Raw genomic sequence first — 16,725 nt, 5'->3', positions numbered from 1 at the left:
AAAAGAACTCCTATTTTTGCGTTCATACAAGATATAGAAGAGATAAAAGGTGATCTGTAAGGAGAGGCATGAGTGGGGGGGGTGCTGAGAAAGGTCTCTGACAGCTGGCAAGCTTTGATCTGAATTTTGACGGAAGCCAGGGAGTCTGAGCTTTGGAGGGGAGGGTACACAGCATTCTAAGCATGAGAAATAGTCATTGCAAAGACAAAGAGAGAGGAGGTAGAATGTCACTGATGGGGAACAGTCAGTGGACCAGTTTGGTTTGACCTCCTGACATCCCCCTTCACCATCTTACTGAATATGTTTTTGCCTTGGTATTGAAAACAATGAAACATTTGTGAAAACAATGAAAACATTTGTGAAATCTATGAGTGACTATTCAGTGTTCACCCCCCTTCCCATGGCAGAGTCATTTGTTCCAGAACCTGAGTAGAGGGAAAGGACCAGAGCTGTCTAAGTTGATCTTCACTAGCTGATTTCCTTCTGTTTGCTGACCTCATGTAGCTGCCCTAACCCTGACCTGCCATCTCGGGAAGGCATATATGCTATTGGCCACCAGGGGGATCTGGGAAGAGTATGGATGGAATGGAGCAGCTCCATCACCACTGCTGTCCATCATCTAGGAGCATGTGCCTTCTGGTGGAGGGCCAGAAAGGGCATCTCCAGATCCAAAGGGTACCTCTCCTGGAGAAGTGACTGATGAGGATTTAATGATGATGAGTCCAACTCAGGAGCCTTTACCAGAGGTGCATCTATCTTCTATTCTTGGTGCAAATGGAATCTAAATACATACATACATACATACATACATACATATATATATATATATATATATATATATATATATATACATATATTCATAGTTTAAGGTTTCATGGGTTTTGGCACTGAGTTGGGAGGGAGTTGTAACTGTGACTTCTGTCAGCTCTCAAAAACTGCTGTTGATGAAAGCATTCTTCCTCTGAGAAACCAATTTGAAGCAAATCAAGGTTTCTGCAAAGTTTAGAAAGGATGAACTTACACCTTTGGAAATGACAGACTGATGTAAAGTGTGAGGTCTGTTATTTACACACACACGCCACCCTGCCGAGTGGAGACACAAAGCAGACCCTTGCTTCCCCACTCTGTCTGCTCCGGTTTCCCAAGCACTTGGTGGTTTGTAATACAGGATTCTTTTGGACACGTTTCCAACGGTGTCTGACAAAAATGGCCAAGATGAGGTAATATGACAAAGTGGCTTATTCTTTTCTCCCCAGTTTCTTCCTGTGACCACAGGGATGCACACTGCTCCAAAGCATTCAAATCTTTGCATAGTTGAATCAAGTCGATTTTAAACAAAATGCCAATATTGACTTTATAATAGAATTAAAGATGTTGGACATGTGACTAGCATCTACCATGAAGTAATCACAACTTTTGACAATGAAATGAGATTGTAGCAAATCCAAGTCTCTGGTATCAAATAACAACTTTCACTGTACATTTTCAGAGAATCCATCTTGTTTAGACTTTGGCATTCATGTTAAACAAATGCTCCCTTCAGATGTCTTGATTTGTTACACATAGTGGAGAAAAGAAGTGGCGAGCAGTTCAGACACAGTTCTATCACTGTCTGCATTTTCTCCACCAAATTATGAACATGTGGAGCTGCTGATTTCAATATCAGGTTTTCCTCCCTCGGGCCAACATGTTTTCATCTTTGAGAAACACCGTGTTATAATTTTCCCTCCCCAGAGGGATCAAGCGACAATTGGAGCCGCTGTTGCTAGGGACTCCAGATAACAGTCTCCAAAGAAACATTTCATTTTTTATAAAAAAGGAACGAGTATGCATATCTCGGGTATTGGCTTCTATAAGACCTCAAGAGTGCAGAGATAGTGAAAAAAGGCAAAAAAAATGCAGATAGGCAGATCTAGAGTTCTTAGTAGGGAAAAAATAAATCAAACTTTGAGCCAATGAGAATTATCCAAAATGGAAACAGACCTAGGGAAACTTGGATTTGTCTCATTGGAAGTCTGTAGTAATCATCATCATCATCATCATCATCATCATCATCATCATCATCATCATCATCTAACTTATTATATATCTCATTGTGTGTGTGGGGGGGTTCAGATTTTAGTCAGATTGTGTGATCTCTTTCTACTCTGGGATTCTCTGAATTTTTCCCCAGTAATAGATAGAAATCCCAGGTTTCACCAAGAAATAGATATGTCAAGTCAACTGAAGTGCCAAGGCCTTTGGAGGTCTGGGGATGACTTAAAAAGTATATGAAGGTAATGGACCGATTCTCCCATGCTAAATTAAATAACCAACCCAATCAGGGAAGGGAGGCACTAAACCTCTTTTGTTTCCATCAAAGAACCAAACAATACTATGTGTTTATTAAGCACTTAGGACATGTCAGATTTGGTGGTGGTTGGACTGGCATACTTGCATAATGCATTGAGTTTAACCTTCTTGGTGCTACATGTTGGAAAGGACAGAGATGAGCTTGAGGACATCCAGGAGAGGGTGTCCTGGATAGTGGGAGGGCCTTCAGTTCACGCCTTTGAATGAACTTCTCTTTGAGAAGAGTAAACTTGGGATGGACTTGATATTTACCTGCAAGTATTTGAAGGGCTAATGGAAAGTAGCTCTGCATGACCACAGGGGTCAGAATGGAAATGAATGGATGTATAAGGGAAATTGAGGCAATGTGAGGGAGGGGCACAGGTCTGGCCACTTCTTTTCCCTTTTCTGCAAACTTCCACAACTGCCTCTCAAATAAATTCTCTTCTTCGGGTGTTTAACCACTTTCCCAATATGGATCCCAATTTTCTTTTCTGATTTTTTCCATTACTCCCCCTAACACATGCTGTCTTCTGCCCAATGGACCTTAAATATGACATTTCCATTTCCTCTTTGTGTGCCTGTGTATACTCTTCTCTCCCATACCTCATCTTTCTCCTTAGATCCCCATTTTGGGGACATTGGTCCTCCTCAGAAATCAGCTTTCCTGCCATATCTGATACTCAGTCTTTCCCATTAATTGGTCCTGCCCTGGCACCTTATATCAAACTACTTGGAAGATAGTTCATATTTACTTATCAAGGTGTCCCATATGATATAAGCTTCTCAAAGGTAGGGATTGTTTAATTTTCATCTTTTTATCTTATATACTTGGTGTAATGTCAGACATAAAGCAGCCTCTGAATCAATTGGAAGTGACATTTGAAACTGATGTTGGAAAGTTTATTTCCATCTAGAAAATGAGAATGGGATAAATGAGATGATATTTGAACTGAGTCTTTAAGTTAGAGGTGAGGGAAGAGATGACATGCTCTAGGCATGGTTAATAACCTGGACAGAGTCCTGTAGGCAAGGAAATACAGATTGTACATAGGACATGATGATTAGTCCCATTTGGATGTGCTGTTATTTATATACACAAATACAATGCAAAATAAACTTGTAAAGGGAAGTCAGTCTTACATCCATCACTGGAGGGCTATAAATGCCTTGGGAAAGAACAAAACAAAAAAATAACAAAAAAAAACAACTTAGGGTTTTCTTTCAGTTAGGGAAGGGAGCCATCAATGTCTGTTAAGGAAAGTAGAACTCTTGAGAGCTGTGTGTAAGAAACATTAATTTGGCACTGGTGTGGAGGATGACTTGGAGTGGGGGGACAGAGGAGCCTAAGAAGAGTCTCCAGAAGTGGTCTCGGTCATGATAAGGGAAGGTCAATTGTGGTGACAATCCGAGAAAATATCTACTCTTGTTAGTAGAGTTGATCTAAAGAGAATTTTTGTTTCAGTTCCACGAAGGAGTAACGTTTGCCTTAAGTATCCTATTTCTCAGTCAAAATAGGCATTACAATGTCACCATGCTTTCTTTGAATGACAGGCAATCCTTGGATATTAAAGTGCCGTTGAGAGATGTATTTGTTTCTGAAATAGATTTTAACCTGTCTTGAGCTTTGCCTCAACTTGTGGAGTTCAGATCAATGTGCTTCATGCATTCATATATGACCTCAGAATGAATCGCTGCCACCTCATGTTACTGTGATGTTCAAAGAATGAAGCCTCGACCGATGAAGAGGAGATAGATTGAGTCATAATCCCAAGGCCAATTCATGACATCAATCCTTGTACTTCCATCTGATGATTAGAAGACAAGGAAGCACAAAACAAGAATCCATCAAAAACAACTGGGTTTGAAAGTAATACTTAAGTTTTTATGTAATTTCCCTCTCAAAGCAAATCCTGTTTTAACAAAATGGTGACTTTTTCAATCTGTTCATTTCTCCCCATTATGTGGAGGTGAACATTTTCAGTAATGAACAGTAGGAAAAATCTGCTATTTTTTGACTCTTCAGGGGATGCTGACTGTTACAACATCTCTGAAATTTTGATCCCTTTTCAAGTCTCTACCCTGGTGTAGGCCCCCATCACTTCACATCTTGATTACTATAATACCTGATGGGGTGGGGTGGGGTCTTCCTACTTCAAGTCTCTCCCCACTCCAATTCATCCTCTATTCAGCCACTAATGTATTTTTAAAATTTTTTTAAGGGTTAAATGACTTGCCCAAGGTCATATAAGTAGGTAATTATTAAGCATCTGAGGCCAAATTTAAACTCAAGTCCCCCTGACTCCAGGGCCAATAGTCTATCCTCCATGCCACCAAGCTGCCCCTACTAATGTAATTTTCCTAAACAGATCTGATTCTGTCATTCTCTACCACCCCTGATTCAATCTACCTCAGTGCCTTCCTATTGCCTCCAGGACCAAATGCAAAATGCTCTATTTGATGTTCAAATCCTTTGTAATTTAATGTCCTCCGGTCTTTCTAGTCTTCCTATATTTCCTCCCCAACACAGATATTTGGTTCAGTGACAGTGAATCCGGCCATTCCACAAACAAGACAGTTTATCTCATAGCTCTGAACATTTTTTATGGCAGCCCCTCTTGCTTAGCATGTTCTCTCTTCTCCTCTCTCACTACTGACCACCCTGAACTCTTTAAGTCCCAACTAAAATCATACCTAGAAGAAGCCTTCCTCAATCCTTCTTAATTCTAGTGCTTTCTTTTTAAATTTATTTCCTATTTATCCAATAGATAGTTTTTGCATATATATTTCTTTGTATGTTGTGCTCCCTGATTAGACTGTGAAGTCTTTTAGAATAGGCATTGTCTTTTGCCTCATGTTGTATCCCCCACATTTAGCAGAGTAGCTGCCTAATACATGTTTACTGATTCATTTTAAATAATCTTCTTCCCTAGGTATTGTTCTTTGCAAGAGGTAGCCTAGCCGAGTAGAATGGGCACTGTCCTGAGATTTGCTATCTGACTATCCTTAGGCAGGTCTGCCTGGACAGATCGCTCTGGAGATATATACAGTTCACATAATTGATGGACAAGTCCTGGATCCAAAGACAACACAGATGATAGATTCAGTGGTTCTTTGTTCTCACTTGAGCTTCTTGCCATGAAACTGAAGGATGGAATAAAATGGGCACCGGGAGCTTGCTTCCTAGAGAGAAGACTCCAATGTTTAAAGTAGAAGTAACTAGAAGTAACTTCTTGCTCTTGATTGTTTTGAATGGTGGTAACATTGAATGGGACCAGACTGCTTCATTTTTATTACCTAAGTGATCATTGGATGAGGCACACTTGGTCCCTCCTATTCTTTCTGAGAGCTGTTCTCATGAAACTTTTTTTTTAATTTTTATGTTATATTTTAAGGTAGTAGGGTTAAGTGACTTGCCCAAGGTCACACAGTTAGGGAATTATTAAGTGTCTGAGGCTGGATTTTAACTCAGGTCCTCCTGACTCCAGGCCAGGTGCTCTATCCACTGTCCCACTCACACAAGTTTTATATAGCCTTTTCCAAATGTTCTTTCATTTGTTTCTTTTTTCTGATTGTGGCATGTTCTAGTTACTTTTTCACTGAGCCTTCTAGCTCATTCCTGAGGCTCTTGCTTCTTTTCACTGTCTCTTATCAAGTATTCACCAATATATTCAGTTCATCTACCATTAGCCAAGACATTTTAGAGTTTTTAAATGGTGAAGAACAGGAAAGAAGAAATTCTGCTCCAGAAAATGTTTGAGAAGAGAGAACCCTTCTCCTTCCCACTCACTTTACTCTCATGGTCACTGGAAAACATGGAGAAAGTATGTAAACTAGTTTTGATTCATGAAAGCAAGTTTAAATTTACTTTGTTTTGAAAATTTAAATCTAGCTCTTGAGATTACAGTATAAGGGAAACTAAAACTTGAATAGGACCTCAGTAGCTGTGTGGAACAACTTACCATTCCACATGAAAGGAATCTCCAGTGTAATATTCCTTTTTTTAAAGCTTTTTGCAAGGCAAATGGGGTTAAGTAGTTTGCCCAAGGCCACACAGCTAGGTAATTATTAAGTGTCTGAGGCTGGATTTGAACTCAGGTCCTCCTGGATCCAGGGCCGGTGCTCTATCCACTGCGCCACCTAGCTACCCCTAATATTCCTAACATGTTATCATCTAGCCTCTGCTTGAAGATTTCCAATGAAGGGGCAAACCTGACATCTTGGGAAGGAATCATTCCACGGTTAGATGTTTTTTGTAGTTATGAGAAAATTGTTCTTGATTTTGAGGCTGAATTTACCTCCTTGCCAGTCACTTTCACACTATCCCTTCATCCTGAATAGCCCTTACCTTGAATATTCAGGTCTTGGTAGTCATTTTTATTCTTCCTTTTCCATATGTAAATTTCATTTCATTGGAAGAGAACATAAACAGAAGAAATGAGTAACTTTATCTTTTCTCTCTTAAAACGATCACTATCTTTTCACCTTCAAACAAGGGGTCTTTGATCCTCCTAAAAAAATGCTTCTTCGATTTTTTTCTTAAATTTATGTGCCAACATTAGGTCATTATAAGCTTTGTTATTTGTCACAATATTTTTATAGGAATGCATGCACCACAGGAGTTTATTCATCTTCTATTTACCCTTGTTTACATTTTCTATTTCATGGGGTGGCCATGAAATGAAATTGGAGGCTTAGGACAGGATTACTCCCTTTGTCATGGCATCATTAGAAATGTTGCTTGAGCTCCTTAATGGGAATTTTGGGGAAGATATGGTGAGGCATGAATAGGTTATAATTTAGGGCATTGCATACAATATATATATATATATATATATATATATATACACACACACACATATAAATGCATATATAATCAAAGAGAACGTAATTCCAATGGAGTAATAGTTATAGATAGAAATGATCATAGATAGATAGTATCATAAAACCAGTAGATGTTAGAAGCAAAATTCAAACATCTTCAGATGTCAACCCCAGCCTCCCATCCATTCTATCATGTCCTGATATCTCTTTCCAATAGCTGCAGGATTTATACAATCAGAGATCATAGACCTGGAAGGAATATCAAAGACTGTCCTCTTTTTCATCTTAATTTTACATAAGAGAAAATTGAGGCCCATGGTAATTAATTTGGCCCAATCACATAGGCAGTAAATATCAGATTAAGATTGGAACCTACGTCTTTGGATTTCAGAACCTCTGCTATTTCCACTGGGTTATATTAAGCTTTCTGTTCCACTTTTACAGCAGGAAGTACTTGAAACCTATGCATGTTCATGAAAAGACTGAACACCTAGCACACAAAACCCACACATTTACATTGAATGATTTGTCCATTTCTATTGCCAGGGTTATATTTTTTTCTTATTGGATTTTTTATTTTGTATTTTGGAGGAAAAATCCTGAATTAGAAATGATAGGGGAGAAGACAAAAGAGGATGTACACTGAGTACAGCAGTACACTTGGGATTCATCCTTTGGTTGTTATTAAAGTTAAGAAAAATCTATTCTATTTTGTCTGAAATTGATGAACATGGAAAATATTCTATGTCCAACATTCATGCTTTGTCTTTTCTAGTCTGTTTTCACTTAAAAGTGATTTTCCCATTTGGCACCAATAGCATATAATTTGCCAAGATGGTAATTCAATAATCTTCCTAAGAACATAAGGGATCTTACATTCAGGTCAGCCATCTCATCTCTTGGTTGCTGCCAGAGTCCTCTTTGATTGACATTGTGCTTAAAATTATAGAACCATTCCCCAATTTAGTTCAATTCTACAAGGATTTCCTGAGTGCCTATTATAAGGTAGGTACTGCAATGAACATTGAGGATAAAGATATATTATTCATCGGCCTCTGTCTCAGGAAGCTTACATTCTATTTTTCTCTGATCAGTTTATAGCAATTTTAGTATCACAATTCATGTAGCCAAATGTCAAAAATAGATATTTTCAACCTATTTCATTTAATGTAATGATTTTTAGTAGTTTGTTGTTTTTATGTGTAATTAAAAAATGTATTCACGTTGTAGATGGTACTGGATTTGATGACAGGCAGTCTGGGTTCAAAGCTCAGCTCTGCTATTAACAAACTGTGTGGCTTTGGAAAAGCCAACTTATCTCTCCAGACCTCCATTTCTTTCTTTCTTTTTTTGGTAAAATGGCAGAGTTGGAAGAAATAACTATTTTTTTTATCTATTCTAGGTCTAAATTCTATCTTTTTATTATTTACCTTCACTGTTTTGTGGTCCTTGAGGAGTTAATGCTTCTTCTCAGCCAGCTAATTTACTCTTTGGGAATATTTCCCTAGAGAGGAACTGTTTTGAGGAGTGAATCTCCAAATGAATCTCCCTGGAAATACTTCCCCTAACTTGAACCCTATTTTTAATCAGAGAGGAATTAAAAAATGTATTGTCACAACATAGGCAGATAAGAAAAAAATTAATATATATAAAGATGGATCAGTGGCTATTTGACTAAGTCATTTCCTTTGCATTGCCTTCCCATCTGAAAGATCCTTGCTGCTTAACCATGATAAAGCAGGGTTTTTGAATGTGCAGCCAGATTAGGTGAATCAGGGACCACAGGTTACTAGCGGTATGCCATTGTGTCAAGAACTTTCCCTGGAACCACAGTCTGTGCAACAGGGATGGCTTGAGCAAAGATGTGAAAACATCCCTCCCCTCCTTTTTATTAAAGCGTGCTAATAAAAGAGTTAGAATTTCTGATCAATTGTTTATTTTTCATGGCATGCAATTTTATTTTATTTTTTAAAAATGTTGCCCAGCTTCCTTTTGATGAGGGTTGTTTATGTAAGTGACTGATTTTCAAACAATATTGTAGACTACATTCTTTCCTACACTGGGTTTGGCCATAGGCCCATCTCCCTGTCATAAAAACCCATCTTCCAAGGACCTAACAAGGCATCTTTTAAAATAGATATTTATCTTTTTAAAAATATGTCTGATAATATTTATTTTTTTAATTTATTCAAAATTTTTTTGAGTTTCAAGTTCTCTTCCTTCTACCCTGACCTTGAGAGGTCAAAGTAACATGATACTGATTATACAAGTGAAGTCAAACAAAACATTTTTCCACATTAGCCATGTTGCAAAATAAAAGAAAAACAAAATAAAACAGTAAAATAAGGAGATTAAAAAAACAGTTTGCTTTGATCTACCTTAAGAGTTCTTCAGTTCTTTCTCTGGAGATGGAGAGTATTTTTCATCATGAGTTCTTTGGAATTATCCTGGATCATTGGTATTGCTGGTGAAAAAAGTCATTGATAGTGGTTCATTGCACAATATTATTAATTTCTGGTTCTACTAGCCTCACTTGTATAAATAAACATATATATATATATATATATATATATATATATATATATACACACACACACATATGTATATAAGTATTTGTATGGGTGTTTCATATATTTATGTGGCTATATATTGCAAGTATTTACATATATGGGTGTATGTATAGATAGATGACTTCCTGGTTTTTTCTGAAGCTATCTTGCTCAACATTGCTCATTGCGCAATAGCATTCCATTATAATCATATACTTCAGCTAGTTCAGCCATTCCCCAATGGATGACCATTCCCTCCCTTTAACTTGGTGTGACAAAAATTAGGCTACAAGGTGGTGCCAGAGTCGGGCCTGGAGTCAGGAACATTCATCTTCCTGAGTTCAAGTCCAGCATTAAATACATCCTGGCTGTGTCCCCTTGTCAGGTCTGTTTGCCTCAGTTTCTTCATCTGTAAATGAGCTTGAGAAGGAAATAGCCAACTGCTCCAGGATCTTTGCCAAGAAAATTACAAAAGATGCCACAGAGTGTGATTTGAATGAGAAACAACAGCAATGACTCTCTGAAAAGAAAAGATGGGAAGGGATACTGGGGATAATTATAACATTAAAAAAATCAACTAAAGCTTATTTGTAAAAAAGTTGTTTAACAAAGGAAGACACAAATAGTCATTAGAGTGGAGTCAAAGAGGGAGGAAAGGAGCAGGGATTTTTTCAAAGTCACTAGAGAGGTTAGAAAAAAATAGAGGAGTTTTTTTAAAAAAAAAGATAAAGACAGTTCTTCAGTCAGTCAATGAACACTCATCCTGGGCAAAACACTGTGCTCCACTCTCTGGACATAGAGTCAGGAAGAGCATTGATCTTTGCCCTTGAGGAGTTCACCTTCTATTAAAGGACATAACATCTACCCAGTATCTTAAGGAGAAAGGAGAAAGATAAACTTTGCCTGTTTGATGCAGAGACTTCATATTGGAGCCGAAGGAGATGAGTAGAGGGGATGGGTTAACCTGAAGGCTTTGCAGCCTGGAAAGGACAAGAGCTACCAGCCTTCAGCTGAGACACATTATGTGGAATCTTCAATAGGGATCAGATTAATACAAAGTAAACAAAAGAATTCCGACCAACCCAGTTCCAAAGGAGAATTCAGGAAAACTGTCTGGCATATTGTTACATTTTGCTCTGAATATGTAACAGTAAAGGGACTTGTTGCCCCGAGGTTCTCCCCTCCTGAGACATGGGCTGCAGACAGTTGAAAGGTTGGGGGCTGTGATTATTATTGAAGGGTGGTGCTGAGCAAACTGTTGTGCTTGGATACGATTAGACGCAGGCGAGAAAGATGACATCAGAGACACAGAATGCACATGCAAGGGCAGGGTTTGGCCAGATCAGACTAATGTAAGGCTCTGTTAATACCCAGTCTCTCTGGAGGCTTCCAGAGCACACCCAAGGACCACTGGCTAGATAGCCATTGTGCGCTGCTCCAGAATGCCCAGCCATCTTCAGTGGCAGCTGGCCAGAGCTGCAATGAGGGGTTGGTCATCTGGTTGAATGCAGGCACAATGAGACTTTTGCTACTTTAAAGGTTTCCCCCTTCATTTTTAGTAGGCTGGTAAATTCAGAATGATTCAGTGGGGTATTATGGCAGCTGGGGAAGCTCACTTTTGACCTACATCCGTATTGAGTGTGGTCCTGGAGATTTAGAGGTCTAGAGAGTCAGGATGCAGACCTGGGCTGCTTGAGGGTCACACTAACCCAGAACAGGAGCCTAGGGTGGAAGTTGCAAAGAAAGAAACTGGGGCTCAGTGTAAAGGGACAGGGCCCGGACTTAGGGAGATTTCTAGCACTGAGAACTTTCTGCAAGTGGAATGGATAGTCTCCAGAGATGATTGACTCTCCTCCTCCAGTACAGGTTCTGGGATTGTTTATGGGCAAAGTTGTTGAAGGCAGAGGTTGCACTAGTTGGCTATGGAGATGTCCTCCATCTCTGTGATGAAATGATTTCATAAGTATTTATTATAAGTATATTATAAATATAAGTATTTATTAATGTCTTTAGGAAAATAAAAGTTTGTAAGATATTATGGGGGATGCAAATAAAAATATTGAACTCTTTCTCAAGGAACTCAAAGTTTCATTGGAGAGGTATGCAGATATATACATATGCATAAAGATAGAAAACCAACTGCAAGCATAGCATAGAATTAAATAAGGAAATGTGTGCAATCCATAACAGTATCCTAAGATCATGGGAGAGGAGAAAATTGGTATCAGAAGCAGAGAGTGTCAGAATTGGATGGGACCTTGGACATCACTTGATTCAACAAGACCATTTGATAGAGGACACCAAGAGAGGGAAAATGCCACAGGGTCTGATCCCTCCTTGGAACCCGAGTATTCTCCACTAGTCCTGCCACCCTACTAGGCTGCTCCTTTTCTTTCTACGTGGGGAAAGATTTGTAACGAATTTCTGACAGGATTGAGAGGCTCAAGACATAGTGACTGGAATTTAGGGAAAGGAAATGATATTCTGGAAGGAGGAGTCCAGGAAAATTTGGTGAGTTCATAAGGTTAGAGTTTCAAGAGTAGAAGGAACCTCAGTGACCATCCAGTTCCTCTCTTTATATCTAAGGAAAATGAGCTCCAAAAGACAGGAGAGGACCCTCAGATACACATCAGAACCATGCAGACTCTTTGTGATTAGGTCAGGATTTGAATCTAGATCTGTGGATTCCAAGCATAATTACTCTTCATTATTGACTGAACCATGTCTATGTACTTATGTCTAGCAGAATTATAGGTAGTAGTTTCAGTATCTCACATAACCGCTACCTATGGCAAGGAAAACCAATATGAAATGTACTTTGTAATTCATGATATAAAAAATAAGACAAACTATAAATGAGACAAATCAAGTTAGGGGTTTTTTTTTTCAATTTTGATGAGATACTAAAGTGACTCACAAATAGATTCAGAGCTGGAAGAGACCCTGGATGTCATTTCATTCAACTCGTACTACTACTTGGGGTTGCCATGTTCTTTGTACTTGACTAGAAACAACTCAGGGAGAGTCTCTCTCTTCTAACAGTCTGAAAAAGGGAAAGTGGAATTGGGATTATGATTCACTGTTGCCAAGGAGAAACATCTCTGTTTGTGGAAGGTAGTTTAGAGGGAAGATATATCTACTGGAAAGGAGGAATGGGAATGGAAACTCTGGGGTAAAGCAGGACAAATTGGAAATTTCCTTATGTGACAGTATAAGACAGGATGAGATTGAGCAGGCTGCAGTCTGTTTTCTCCGCAGCCTCCTGGAACTGGACCTTGTTTTTTTCCTGTTCCTTAACCAGTCTGAACTATTACTCTCCGGGCTTAATTCTCCTTTGCTAAAGGAGAGCATTATTAAAATCACAAGTCCATTCATTTTTTTTTATGCAAGGCAAATGGGGTTAAGTGGCCTGCCCAAGGCCACACAGCTAGGTAATTATTGAGTATCTGAGACCAGATTTGAATCCAGGTACTCCTGACTCCAAGGCTGGTGCTTTATCCACTACACCACCTAACCGCCCCATTCATTTTTGCCACCTCAGTTTCTCCCACCCTGTGGCAAAGCCTCATAGATCTGGCCTAGTTATACCTTTGACACCTGTGATGCCATAAGCCCTGGGCTATACTGTGAAGACTGTCCATTAGGGTCTCAGTTTTGAGGCAGAAGAAGGAACATGGTCCACATCACACACTAGGGATAAGTAACATGAGATGTAGCAGAGTAATGTAATTCCTAATTGCCCATAGAAAAGCCAGATTCCATTTGGCAGACCATGGAAGAGACAGACCAGGCGCCATAAAACAGCTCCCCGAGACAAGCCACCTGATAAGTCCAACCATTTCATGCAGAATTTTCCATGACAAAATGTACTCGATTGTAATGAGCGGGTGTTCCTCTCCAGTTTTTGATTGCATGTTCTGGGCACTCCCAGCAGCCCAAAAATATGGACAGCAAAAACCATAGCACTTGCTTGGGCAATTATTCCCAAACATTTCTCATTGGGTTGTTCTTCCTCATAACACCTCTAATGACTGTGTCATGGGCTCTGTTGATGGAGGAAAGAATTGTTCATCTTAATGGATATGAGTTGGGATGCATCTAATAGGAAAAAAAAATTGATTCCATTGTTTCCTTTTCCCTGACCTCCTAAAGTACCTATGTCTATCTTTCTTCATCTCAGTATGTAATATGAGAGGTAGAGAGACAGGAGAAGAATTGTGCTCAGAATGAGAAAGATCTGAACTTCAGTCCTGCCTGTGACCTTAATTGACTATGATTTTGAGATAGTCACTGAGTTGCTTTAGGCATTTCTCTGATTCTATAAATTGTAAAGAAGGTGATAAAATATACTTGAAGAGTTTCTTCATCCATGAGTTGCCTAGATCAACAAGTCTATATCTGTATCTATCTATTAATATATCAATCTATCTATCTGCCTGTCTTTCCATCCATCCATTTATTCATCTACCTATCAATCAGTCTATCCATCCATTCATTCATCTATCCATCTGTCCGTCCTTCCATTCTTCTGAGACACAGAAAAGAAGAGAGAGTCAATGAGAGAGACAGAGACAGTCAGAGATAGAGAGATAGAGATCTCCATTTCTCTTTTCAGATCCGAAATCTACCCATTCATTTAACCAAAAAGGAAGGATACTCCAACTGCTTAACGAGACATCTAGCTTTCACTAAATCACCACAGATGAGGATCCAGCCCAAATTTTGGGATAATGTAATACCACACACACACACACACACAATGCCATAAGCATAGTGACCCAGGGCACTCCTTCTTTGAAAAAAATAAAAACAAGAATGTTTACTGGCTCAATAATCATGATAAATATGACCAAATGTCACTATCACCTGCCAGCATTCCACCTAGTGTCTCTTCACCAGTAATCATTGAATAAAGACAAGATGTCCTGAAATCACTTCTGCAATGAATAAATAAATGAATTGAACTGTACTTATTTAGTGTTTCTATGTACCAGATAATATGATAAACTCTGAACCACAAATACAAGCAAGTTATAGAGTCTTTACACCAAAGAACTTATATTCTGATAGAAGGTATAAAGTAGAGAGAAATAAAGGTACAAGGAGAGAGTGGAAAGGATAGTTTGGTTGTGGACAAGATGACTTGAAAGCAAATCTGTGAGAGCCCAAGTTCCCAGGAGCAGTGCCTGAATTCTTGTGGGTATAAGAGAAAGAGGATGGTCAGAATTTAGGCTGGGTGGTTTAGAAATTATTTTAACTCCCCTGTTCACGAATCATGAGCAGGAGGACTAGACCAAGAGGAAATTCCTGTCTTAATGTTATAAATAGTTGCAACTGATCCCTTCCTGCTCCCATCTTCTCTGCCCTACCAACACTCAGTCCTTTACCTATTTCTCTTTTCTGTTAGAGTAATGGAAAGGTAAAATTTAGATCTGACTATCTCCTTTTCCCTTCCAATAAAGATAGGCCTTATAAAATAGGACCTGTACTTCTAGTGCTTCCTTCTTTTTTTCTTCCTTTGAAGTAACCTTAAAAATGATTGCCATTTATAGGAAGCTTTAGAGTTATCAAAGCACCTTTGTTTACAAGAATAATTCCAGAGAAACTGACCAGTTGTCTTTTTATTATCAACATCATAATCATATCTCATAAGAGATCTCTGATTTCAAGTATTTGAGAGATTCATTTTGCCTAGTCTCACACAGCATGTTTAGCAGATATGAGTCAAGAAGGGGAAAATTTCACCTTAAGATTAGGAAAAGTAACTTAGCTGATAAAGTGATCTCAAAGTGGAAGAGTTTGCCTCAAGAGGGGGTAGGTCCCATGGTACTGGAAGTCTTCAAGGAGAGGCAGGAGTGCACACATAGTGGAAGAGTCATTGGACACTGATCTGTCAGTCTGTGACTCTGTTAGCTCTAGATCAACTCCCTCTCTGTCTCTTATTCTCCACATCCTCATCCTCATCATCTTTGGTATCAGCGTCATGATAATCTTCATTTAAAGAATAAAATAGTTTAATGGTGCTGCATAATCAATATAACTTTCTCATTTAATATGATTATAAAGTACAACTCAGGAGGGAAAGAAATTATCTTGATCCTGTCTTTATCTAAACTACATATCTATACATCTATATCTATATCTATATTATATATATATACATATATATATATACACACACATATATATATATACATATATATATATACACACACATATATATATATATATATATATATATATCTTTGGTTTTGCAAGTGCTACTGAATTCTAAGGTGTTATTTATGCTAACAAAGCAAATAAATGTCTTCTTGTTTTGTCATTTCAGCATTTCAGGGAACACCTGGACAAGCTGTCTGCCAAAGGAATTGGGATGTTGGATGTTGCTTTGAATGAGGCCTTCAGTGTGCTCAATGAAGTAAGCTTCTGGCCCTCTTTTCTCAGTGCACAACCACACACACACAGACCCACAGACATACATAGACACACTCACCCATGCATGTACATGCATGCTATTATGTATGCACATGTGGATATGTATATAGTGTGATATATGTTTGTTATATATATTTATAGGGATATATATAAATATAAAAATAAAATATATATATTTAAATATATATATATATATATATACACATACATACAGAGAGAGAGAGAGAGAGAGAGAGAGAGAGAGAGAGAGAGAGAGAGAGAGACAGAGTGAGTAGTTAGGTATCACAGCAGGTGTAGTACCAGACCTGAAGTCAGGAACACCTGAGTTAAGATTTGATCTCTGACACTTGTTAGCTTTGTGACATTGGACAAGTCATGCAACCCTGTTCTCCTCATTTTCCTCATCGGTAAAATGAGCTGTAGAAAAAAATGACAAACCTCAAATGGGATTAATTAAGAGTCATATAATACTGAAGCAAATGGACAATAAAAATCTCTCTCTCTCTCTCTCTGCACGCACACACACACACACACACACACACACACACACACACCTAAATTTGTGCATGCACATATCTGCTGTTAT

The 16,725-nt window shown here is 38.5% G+C and overlaps 1 protein-coding gene across 1 annotated transcript in view; it reads left to right on the top strand.

Annotated features, from left to right (window-relative positions):
* The window catches only part of CACNA2D3 (calcium voltage-gated channel auxiliary subunit alpha2delta 3), an 804,577-nt gene that overhangs the window by 299,773 nt on the left and 488,079 nt on the right, over nt 1-16,725 (top strand). Inside the window, exon 9 of the mRNA XM_074199069.1 lies at nt 16,033-16,122. Coding sequence (XP_074055170.1) covers nt 16,033-16,122 — 90 coding nt within the window. The remainder of the gene's footprint in view (nt 1-16,032; nt 16,123-16,725) is intronic.

The sequence above is a fragment of the Macrotis lagotis genome, chromosome 8 (assembly GCF_037893015.1).
Source record: "Macrotis lagotis isolate mMagLag1 chromosome 8, bilby.v1.9.chrom.fasta, whole genome shotgun sequence".
Taxonomy (NCBI): Eukaryota; Metazoa; Chordata; class Mammalia; order Peramelemorphia; family Peramelidae; genus Macrotis; species Macrotis lagotis.
The sequence above is the reverse complement of the archived record's forward strand: the minus strand, read 5'-3'. Positions and strand labels throughout refer to the sequence as shown.